This window comes from Drosophila melanogaster, chromosome 2R (assembly GCF_000001215.4).
Source record: "Drosophila melanogaster chromosome 2R".
In the NCBI taxonomy this organism is placed as follows: Eukaryota; Metazoa; Arthropoda; class Insecta; order Diptera; family Drosophilidae; genus Drosophila; species Drosophila melanogaster.
Window position 1 is genome coordinate 14377124 of NT_033778.4, and position 11495 is coordinate 14388618.

General features: G+C 43.6%; 1 protein-coding gene across 1 annotated transcript; it reads left to right on the plus strand.

Annotated features, from left to right (window-relative positions):
- The first annotated feature begins 973 nt into the window (after nt 1-973).
- Dh44-R1 (Diuretic hormone 44 receptor 1) lies at nt 974-8236 on the plus strand. The gene is made up of 12 exons (NM_137116.3): nt 974-1542; nt 5050-5347; nt 5572-5770; nt 5887-5980; nt 6126-6300; nt 6359-6432; nt 6500-6610; nt 6839-7027; nt 7095-7210; nt 7459-7515; nt 7579-7786; nt 7852-8236. Exons 2-12 carry the CDS (start codon nt 5083-5085, stop codon nt 7876-7878), a joined length of 1515 nt encoding a protein of 504 aa, NP_610960.1. The 5' UTR covers nt 974-1542; nt 5050-5082; the 3' UTR covers nt 7879-8236.
- Nucleotides 8237-11495: the final 3259 nt, after the last annotated feature.

Sequence of the window (11495 nt, forward strand, 5' to 3'; positions counted from 1 at the left end):
GCGTGTGACATTAAATATGCATGAGACAGGACGAACGCTTTAATGCGAGCAGAAAACTGGAGAAACGGGTCAGAGAATCGGAGAATCTGAGAGAAAAAGAACGAGTGGATGGACTCGAAACAGGACAACGAACATGTCTTTGCTTTTGGCATCGAGAGAAAGCATTTTTAAATTGGAATTTAAATGCCTCTGAGTGGCAGTTGACATTAGCATTTGTTTAAAAATCAAACAGTTTGGTTGGAGATATCGCCCCCACCACCCCGCCCATATCCTTGCGCCCAAAAATCCACACAGGCAACCCTCATGTGTCGCACGCATTCCAAGCAGCCAGGACATCCGTCTAAATGTTTATCATTGTGATATAAAATTTGGCAGGCATGAGAAAAGATGCCAGTGAGTAAAAATGTTGCCCTTGTTTTCTCTACAATTTAATTTCGCACATTTTCCGGGAAACCATTTTCCCGGAGCCTAGCCATATTGATATTTCAATAACTGTCAGACCCGAGGCGCTGCCACTTCAGTTTAATTTGATTAGGCCCACGTGAGAGGTGTTTTGAACGGGCTCCGAAAATCACAATTAAATCAGGTTGCGACTTCAAAGACGGCCTGCAAGGAGTTTCACAAACAATATCCTGGCGAATCCTGCCGAATCCTGTTGAGTCCGGGGTATCCCTTTTGCCGCATGCCCTAAACAAACAGCCAGCGAATTGCTGGGCAAACATGAGACTCCGGCACATATTTGCATAAATCAAATAGGCAGATTTTCAGGCATTAGAAGTGCAATCGAATCGGTTTCTGTTTGGGGTCCTTTTACCCAACCTCCCGTCAGGATGTTCCACCTGTTGCCCGGCGGAAAGCTTTTTCAACAGCTTGTGGAATGCAGCTTTGCGAGCTTTTCACTTTGTGGAACCCAGAATTGGCGCCTTTTGGTAAGAAGGCGAGCCTTGTTAAGACACATCCTTCGGGTATCCCCGCAGTTATCAGCGGGATGTGTACGAGTGCGGTTCGTTTCGGAATTTCAAAACTTGCGAAAACCTATTGTCCTCCTCAGAGCCGTTAAAGTGGAAACTAATTTTTAAATAATGTGCGAAGAGAAAAATGAAAATTTTAATTAGCAAACGCAAAAGAAATAACAAATAAGTGCCGCGCATTAATGTCGAATAACTTTTCTAGTCGTTGGCTTTGAGTGCTTCGAATAAGTTCAAGGGTCGCTATAACAAATAATCCCGCATATAAATGTGAACTCAATAAAGTTTTGCCCACGTAAATGGGCGTGTGTCAATAACCAAGGCAACTAGCAAAAATAACCGCTCCAGCAAAAACCGCTTTAACATAATCATTTCGCAGCTTGGAAGGCGTTAAACGCATTTAGGACGGGTCAAGTAGGTGGTCGAAAGGACAAAGGACCCGCCTCCTGGCGCTTTTGCGGTCCGTAGTCCGAGTGCTAAACGCAAGTAATCCCAAGAATTCCAACGCAAATTGTGAGTGTGAGTGGCGAAAGGAATCTCATTCTGCAGATAGAAACTTGGCTAGGAGTAGAAGGTAAGCGTTTTCAGGGCGTTTGGAATGCAGAAACAAATTGTGGTTAATTAAAATGCCAGTGCATACACACGCTCACCTGCTGAAAACAATGCCAGCGGTTACTAAAACGAAAACTCTGTGGCTGAATGAGCCGAGAGTATGGATATTAGTTGGCAGCAGAGGCATTGTTTTGCGTGTTTGCAGTATCGATTGGGAAAATTTCAGCCCGAAATCCGAAATGCCCCCCACTCCATGCACTTGACCACTCTAATAAACTAACTGCTAACCAGGAAGGACTTGTTGCCATGGCCTTAAGGACTTCCCTTTGCAAGCCAAGTAAATCTCCGGCAATCTCCGTGGCATTTCGGCAACTTGTAATGCATTAAACCAAATTTTTATTGGGCCAATAAATAACAGATTTGGTGGCCAGGTTCGTTTCTTTTTTTGCGGCGGATTTTTATGGTTTTATGCTCGGACTATCCACAGGAGTGGAGATCCCTCACGTAGCTCCAAATGCAGGCGCCTGCACGTGCCGCACACACAATGGGCGGATGGCAAAGGAGAGCTGTTAAAGGCCAGACAATAAAACGCAACACTTGTTGGCAATCGCTGAAGTGTCAGCCCCATCCCATCCCATTCCATCTTCCTGCTAAAGGATATGTGCTGACTTAAGCATGGAAAGTGGCCAGCAGATCAGGCTCAAGCTTGGGCGGAAATGGAAATGGCAGTGCGTGCCTGCAAATTATGATGTTGGCTTGTCTAGACTGGCTTTTCCTTATCGGCCTCCGAGGAGAGTCCACAAAAGTCCGAACAATAAAATTTAAGCGCCCAAGGCGGATGAATAAAATTAGTAATATATTTTCTTCGGATTACACGCTGAATATTACATATTTCCTCAGAACACTCCCCACTCCCTGTATTCCCGATCGAATTCATTGTTTCCACGCTTAAATGAGCAATTTAATTACAAACTTTCTATACGCTTATGCCTGCGTGCTGGCTTTCCAAGCTGGCTTTGTCCATGCTGCGTATACGTAATGTGCTGTTGGTCTCTTGTGTGGCACGCTTATAAATTTTAAATGCTTACATTTTTTGTTTGCAGCTGGCAGCTTATGCATATAAAATTTAATGAGCTACATTAATGAGAACCGAAAATAGCACTTTTCCCCGGTGTCCCGCGGAATTGCGGAATTTTTGCATAGGTACACATATAAGGGCGTAAAATAAAAATCCCCTTCGAGGGCTTGAAAAAACTGGAATTTAATTTTTAGTCTGCATATTTAGTTGGATAAGTGGAAAATGCGAATGCTTGCCACTATTCGCACTGTTATTATGTTTTCAATTCCCTAAAGAAATCCCCGGCGATTGCGGGTGAACATTTATAAGCATTATAGCAGCAGGAAATTGCAGAACCTCTCACATGGGGGAGAAAAAAAGTAAAGGACCCACAAGCAAACTCCCCCCACGCAATCCCCTATTTTTTTTTTTTTTTTTTTTTTTGTGTCGCCTTTGGCAAATCCATTGTGTGCAATCGTACGAGATTACATACAATCTTCTATAATAGCATGCTGCAAAGAGGCAGAGGAGCAGAAAGGACGATGTGCGATTTGTCCGTTGGTCTTCGTCCAGGACCAACCATTTCTTATGCCTCCGTATATGTATGTATTTCTGGTAATGTCCTTTTTATGCCGGCGATGATTCGGCCAAGCTGAATTTGTTTTGCCTGTTTCCCCGGCGGGCGGACATTCGTCAAATTGGCTGGCCATAAATGAGATTTGTCCAAGCGAGCTGTCAGAACGTATTTGCATTCGCACGCTGATTTCAAATGTGTCCTTCTTGGGTTTTTGGGCCCCTGTCAGCTGAACTAATTGAAATCAAATATGCAATTAGCAGTTATGGCCATAATTTAGGCCAGCTAATTTCGTGCGACGTTATTTATGAGGTAATTAGAGGCGGTCCTTCGCCGTTCTTTCCCTTTTTTGCAAATAATATGCTTTTCAACTTAAAATTGCGGCGCGTATATTGCTGTCTTAACTCATCTGCGTTGCTGTGAGCGTGCGAAGCTGGAAAATGAAGGCAACGGGGCGTATGTGTTATAAGTAAGCGAGCGGCTAATGAACCAGGACCCAGGACCTTGGCAAACTCCGGAAAGGACGTGCAGGCATGTGCCGTGCAGTAATAATCAGCCAGCCTTTGTTTTATGTACATGCATTGCGTTAATTTACGAGAAAAACAAACAGCAGAAACAATGGAAAGAAAAATACGAAGCCGAGCATACAGTGGCAGCCAGAAGTGGAGCACCCAAGCCTTGGGGCAGAATTTTCAATTTCCCTTCGGGTTTAATATTTCATGGCTTGTGGTTAGAAATTCCTGTGCCAATTAGAAAATCGCCTGGGGAATGTGCCGTCCGAGAAAATCGGAAATTCCACAGAAAGTAATTGGTTCGGGTTGGGCATCACTTAAGAGATAACCATTTTCACTCCGAGTGGATTTAAATTCCTGCCTTGGCTTATGGCTTCTCCTTGGAATTCAAGCTGGCTTGTTTGCCTAATTTATTTCACTGTTAAGTAGAAAGTGAAAGCCACTTCCGCTTAAATTTTAAAGAGCGCACTTTTACTTTTCTAGCTCACTGTACAAACAGGCCCATCTACATTTTTAATATGTATTGTTTGTGTGTGTGTCTTACTTGCCGCCCCGTTTTATGTCGTGCATTAATGTAACGATGCATCATTTATGCCATTTATTATCAGAACATAAATGCGAGATTTCGTCTCTGAGGCAGAACCAGGCAGAACCAGGCCACAAAGGCCACAATCTTTGGCCGGAAGTTAGCTTTTCTAATTTCTATCACCATCACCCCAGACTTGGGTCCTTTGACGTGCTTTTTATGGGCACATATCAGAATAAAAGGTTGCCTGCCGCTTCTCTGATTTGCTGACGCTTCTGTCCGCCTTTGATGGCAAAACTAATGAATTTTTATGGCACTGGGCCTGTGCATTTACTTATCTCTAGCCACCCTGTTTTCCCTAGAAATGGTCTTTGGCTTAAAGCATACTTCCCGCCGAGTTGATGGATCTTTAAGCCGAGTTCGATGTGGGCGTGGCCCGTTGTCGGTGAAACATGGCCAATGCAATTAACGCACACAGGCGAAATGCCACTGGCTGCGGTGGAGCGAGCAGAAGGGTTGGCAATTGAACTTTGCCCGACAGCTTAGTTTCAGCCAACCGCCGGGGAATCCCCTAACAATTGAGGAAATTATAACTTTCTGATTGAACGAATTCAGCTGGGGAGTATTATGAACGTTGTCAATTCGTAGGGAAATGGTCAGGAAATGACAGCAATATTTTCGTATCAGTCTATAATATTTTATTTCCGATTAAAGCTTACCATTTTTCTAAAACGTTATTGTCCGACGGTTCTTAAATGAAATGTATTAAAACTCTATAATGATTCTAAAATATTTTAAATTTTCCCACTGCTTCAAGTATTTTACAATCTTTGCCTCAACTTTAAACTGACTTATTTCAGTACCAGAGATGCCAAGTGCCAGGATGTTGTAGAATGAGTGACCACAACCACATCGATTCGGTGAACGCCAGCGGGAGTGATCCGCTCCTGGATCTGCACAACCTAGATGGCATCGGTGAGAGCGTGGAGTTGCAGTGCCTGGTGCAGGAGCACATCGAGGCATCCACCTATGGCAACGATAGTGGCCACTGCCTCACCCAGTTCGACTCGATCCTGTGCTGGCCGAGGACAGCTCGCGGTACCCTGGCGGTGCTCCAGTGCATGGACGAGTTGCAGGGAATTCATTACGATAGCAGCAGTGAGTACCCCTTTGACCTTATACTTTAACATTAGACTTATATTTAAACTAAGCGTTTGAAAAAAACTGTTAGCTTTGCACTAAGTTATGAATTTAAATTGGAATTTTTTAAGTCGATGTCCAAACAGAGAAGGCATATTCCCAATATAGATCCAAGTGTATAGGACTAGTCTATTTAAAAACTGTTTGCATTTTTCGCTGCGTGCGTTTTTGTATTTGACCAGAGAATGCAACGAGGTTCTGCCACGCCAATGGAACTTGGGAGAAGTACACCAACTACGATGCCTGCGCCCACCTGCCCGCCCCAGAATCCGTGCCGGAGTTCGAGGTCATCGTGGAGCTGCCCACCATTATCTACTACATTGGATACACCCTCAGCCTGGTATCGCTCTCGCTGGCGCTGATTGTTTTCGCCTACTTCAAGTGAGTGTACCCACCCCAGCCCCCTCCCTGGTGACCCCGATACCCTGGGTATGGCATTTATTTTTGCCTAACCCCCGACTTACCCCCCGTCCTTTGTATTTGTCTTTGTTCACCAGGGAGCTGCGTTGCCTGCGCAACACCATCCACGCCAACTTGTTCTTCACGTACATCATGTCGGCTTTGTTCTGGATACTCTTGTTATCCGTCCAGGTGAGCATTATGAGACTGCCAGATAATTGCAATTGCTGGCTTATTAAATCATACTCGTGCCTGAAAGGGGTGCTAGTCCAAAGTGAAAGGAAACTATAAACAGACGCTGACAGCTTAAGACTAATGGCTACCACTTAATCTACAGATCTCCATCCGAAGTGGAGTGGGCAGCTGCATTGCTCTGATCACCCTGTTCCACTTCTTCACCCTGACCAACTTCTTTTGGATGCTGGTCGAGGGTTTGTACCTGTACATGCTGGTGGTTAAGACTTTCTCCGGGGACAATTTACGCTTTAATATCTACGCCTCCATAGGCTGGGGTAAGTGTGAATGCCCGATTGTGTGTGCCAGCCAATTAAGTCTTTCTCCTGCTGGCAGGTGGCCCGGCCTTGTTTGTTGTCACCTGGGCTGTGGCCAAGAGTCTGACGGTCACCTACAGCACCCCCGAAAAGGTATGTCTATTTTGGGATTTGAAGAGACCCCTGGAGAGTAGTCTTCCTTTTGTTTCCCATCCGACAGTACGAAATCAACTGCCCCTGGATGCAGGAGACCCATGTGGATTGGATATACCAGGGACCTGTCTGTGCGGTGCTAATAATCAATCTCACATTTCTGCTGCGTATCATGTGGGTGCGTATGGAATTTACACAGAAAAAATATTGATATGCGAAAAAAAGAACATCAGAGAAGATTGAACAAGTTAACATGGATGCAAAAACTCACATTTATGAATCACCCAATTAGTTTCTTGAAACACTTTAAAGCTATTGTATGAATTTACAATTTATCATCCGACATTTTTCCGACTGTAAATTGCCGAAAATACTGAGCCAGATTATCGGGTTGCTTCTCTTTTAGGTTCTAATCACAAAGCTGCGCTCGGCCAATACAGTGGAGACTCGTCAGTATAGGAAAGCTGCTAAGGCACTGCTGGTGCTAATCCCACTTTTTGGCATCACCTACCTGGTGGTGCTGGCTGGTCCCTCGGAATCTGGCCTAATGGGACACATGTTTGCCGTCCTGCGAGCGGTATTACTCAGCACTCAGGTGGGTTTCGTTTGTCAATCCTCTTAGCCACTTTTTTTCTAAAGATCTGTTTGTGTGTGTGCCACAGGGATTCTCGGTGTCGCTGTTCTACTGTTTCCTCAACTCGGAGGTGCGAAATGCACTGAGACACCACATTTCCACGTGGCGGGACACGCGCACCATTCAGCTTAACCAGAACCGACGGTAAGTAGTCCAAACTTTTAAGTCTGCTTGTAAGTACACTTAAGAATAAATACACTACTCGAGAAGAGAAAACTGCAAACTTATATAGGAAACAACTAAGTTGTACATATTTCTCCTCAAATGCCTTTAATGTTAAACCTATCATAAAGTGTGGCAATGCTAGATTGCTACTAGGAATGGCAGCTATTAAAAATATTTTCACTATTGTACACTAACTTTTTCTGCGCATTTCTTCGTAAACTTGGCAGTTATACCACGAAAAGCTTCTCGAAAGGCGGTGGTTCCCCCCGAGCCGAGAGTATGCGGTAAGTTATGTGGCAATCGTGGCTAAGAAGTGACGGGATATCTTGACATCCACTCCGTTGCAGACCTTTGACCAGCTACTATGGGCGTGGCAAGCGGGAATCGTGCGTAAGTTCGGCCACCACCACCACGCTGGTGGGTCAGCATGCCCCACTTTCACTCCACCGGGGCTCCAACAATGCCCTGCACACGATGCCCACTTTGGCGGCAAATGCCATGAGTTCCGGCAGCACTCTGAGCGTAATGCCCCGGGCCATTAGTCCCCTGATGAGGGTGAGAACCAGAATTCAGCTCTTCTCACTCATACAGACCATCCAATAATCATTCTCGAATTCCAGCAAGGACTCGAGGAGAACTCGGTGTAGACAAATCCCTAGCAAGTGCATCTTAAGAGACTGAACTTTCATTGAACTTTCCACTTCCGTGTCGCAGATCTGCGAGTGCGATTAGTTAGCTAGTACTAATTATTAAAGGCTGGAGTGCGATGAAAGGACGAAACCAAGTACCAAGCGGAGCAAACAAGCAACATAAGTTAGGTCAATCGTTTTAAACTGTTAAATGTCGTATATGTGAGCAGCTGAGAGCCCCATTAACAATCCAACCAACTCCATGCTATGAACTCCAACTGTAGCTGTTGAATGTAACTCAATGTGCAAATGGATTAATTCTCTGTATAAACAAGAAATTCTAGCATCTAAATAAATGGTCTATTTACTTCAGTGTACTCGATCGGCGTTTTTCTCTGGGGAATTATCATTGCGGTTTTCTTTCGGTAAGCTTCCATTGTCTGGGGGATTTTCTTTATCGGCTTTGATGTACTCAAAAAAAATTCCTAAAATACCTTCCTCGGAGATGTGTAGCTGTTATGGCTACAAATATGGCAAAAAGTTGACATGGCAAACACATGTTCCGCTCCTTGCAACTTCCTAAAAGTATGCAACAGTTTGGCAAGCCAACAATACAGCGAAACGGAGCTCAAAACTCTTTCACGATAATCTGCGAACAAAAAGTTTCATGGGCAAAAGTTTCCATCATCAAAACCAACATTTTATGAAGCTGACAGGATAGAGAAAATATGTTGGCAGCTTATCTGGTCTTGCTCACTGAGAATATTCATTCTTTCCATAAAACTTTAATGTGTAATAGAGTCCTTCGTAATAAAGGCTCTTTCTCACACCTCCATTTTAGCTCGGTTACATTTTAATTAATTGAAATTTTGCTTGATTATGAAAAACCAGCCCATAGACGGTATAATTGAAAGCTAATTGGGTCCGACGCTCCACAAAACGGTGGGAAGTTTAATGAGTTAATTGACACGAGTTGGGAAAAAAGGATTGCCTCAACCCCTTAGTCTGCTTAAAGGTCACGATTTGGCCAACTTAGCATATAAATGGCATCTGCACTTAGCGTTTCAGACGGCTTTCCGTGGAAATGTTATGCTGAATACGCTGCGCATATTTCGGCATTCTCAAAATTCACAGAAACTACTGGCAGTTGTGCCCCAAAATGCTCATAAATGTTGCATGAAAAGCGGCCATGCAAGCACAGAAAAAACTAAAAGGCTAGGCTTATGCTATTATATATAAGACATATAAGACATACCTATTAAATAAGATACATAGCAGTCATAATACAAAGATCTAACTTATTATTTATTTATTTTTTTAATGAAATCATAAAGAACCCCTTTTGTTTTCGATAAACACGGTATTACCCCGCCTTACAGGGTATACAAATGCCAAAGCGTGGATGAAGATAAAAGCAAAGTCCAGACAAAAGAGAGAATACCGAGCCGAATACAAATGTAAATATTCAACTTCAACTGCGCTGGTCCGTTTGCAGAGATGCATTCCAAAATAAAGGAATAAAATATAAATAAATTTTTAATGTGCTCGAAATATGTACGAAATGCTTGCTCTTCTCTTCATTTGATATTCTGAGATTTCTTTTGTTATTTCGCTTTTTGCACACTACGTGGTTTTATATATCCGCCGGAAGTGGCGATTGTGGTAGCCATGTTTCCGTGCTTAGCCTAATTGAAATGCCCAAAGTGGCACTTTAATAAAAGTTCAAGAAAATCAAGTGCAACAAAAACCAAACCACTCGAAAGCAAACTCCTTGTGAAACTTGTGTTTAAAGTGTGGCAAAGGCGCAAATACAATCACATCAATGTGTGGCAGGTCCCCAACTCCAATGCCACCCCACCGCCTTAGCTAACGAACTTCCGTCAACATATGCGTCGTGTGCAGCCGTCGCCTTGAAGATCCTTGTGCTTGCCAACCGGCGACAAGGACTCTTGCCATTCGTACCTGAAGGACTCAGATAAGAAGCGGAAATGGCAGGCAGTCAAATGGGGCGCCACAAAAATGCCAACGCAATTGTAGCATTTTAATTAACCAAATTGTGCGCATAAAATGTTATAAAATGGCAACTTCAGCAGCGCGAGAAACGGAACTCAATTATAAGTCGCTTAGGCGGACCACTATACATGAAATGAAATCTTTTTTTCAAAGGGTTCGGCAGCTGCTTTAATTAACGCCATCCCCAGCACTCAGGAGGTGGGGTTATTTGAGCTACGGCGCAGAAACTCAGACATTAACAAGTTGGCATCCGATCAAAGGGCAGGCGAACGTAGAAGAGTATTTAAATATGGAGAAGTAGCCTGTAAATAACAGCAAAAGCAAAGGTTTCAGGTGGATTGCGCCAACTATAGATACAGAATTGGTAATCTATCGATTATACACCGAAAATTGTATATCAACTTGGGGTATCAGAAGAAAACACCTAACCATTGAAACTAAAATGAATAATATGAATAGCAGGCCCATTCAGCAGACAGGACTGAATAAATCCATAGTAATTATGACACTTTCCACCAAAAAAATACTGTGCTATCACAGCTTTCGTCTCTAATTAAAACCGCTCGTCCTCAGAACGAGATGAGCATTCAGGACGAATGTGATTTATGTGTTGATTCTGCCTTTGCGGCCAAATCTCCTTAATTATGTGTGGATGTATTATGAATAGAGGCAAACTTAGCGCCTCGCTGGCGGCGGGGATTCCCCCAAAGTCCTTGGCCATAAAGTGTATTACATCCGACGTGCCTTTTACGCTCGAATGCCTGTGGCTGCCGAACAATTTGGCCGCAGGATGTGCGGCTCCCTCTCTTCTCAGCTTAGTGGTTCTCTGGCCACGAGGACATCGGCTAATTAAATATTTGCTCTTGTCGGCTTAAGCAATTGCATCATTGTTTTCGCTGGGGAAAACTTTGAACTTTGGAGTCGCGAGTGGCAGAGGAACTTTAAGCTGTCAAGTGGAATGGCGAAAACTTACTCAATTCTCTTGCTGATGATGGCTTCAAAACAATTTCCACTGGCTGTCATCGCAACTGGGTAACATTCTTTATGCAAATCGAATTGAAACAGCAGCTGGCAGCGAAGTTGAGTAGGTGGCTGTCACCTACGATTGCAATGAAGAGCATATAGCCATTTCTATATGTATAAGATGATTTCTATATGGCTAACTAATTACCGATGCAGATTGCGATAAAACCCGCGCTCTTTTATTAACAGCAATTTATTGCCAGGAAAATCAATCAAAATTGAGTGCAAAGTGTTTGACATCGTTGTTCGCTTAATTGATTGCTTCAACAGCAGCACAGGATATCAATCAATGCCGCTGGCAAAGCTATTTAACCGGCTTTAAAACGGCTTAATTTTCCCGCTAACGACCGCAAAGTTAAAGTGTGAAAATCACCGTGCTAATGGGTTAAGAGCAAGGCTTAAGGACATTTACCCCTTGGCCTTGTTTATCACACTGTCGTTCATAAATTGCACAGCATTATCCTTTCAGACCGTAATTCTTCAGAAATGTAACACCTTCGGTGGCATAAAGTTTTCAATTTTCCCCTCACTATTCGGATTCCCGTGGCATTGGCAATTTATTTCCATATTTCAGCTGTTCCGTTGACATTTGCAGCACA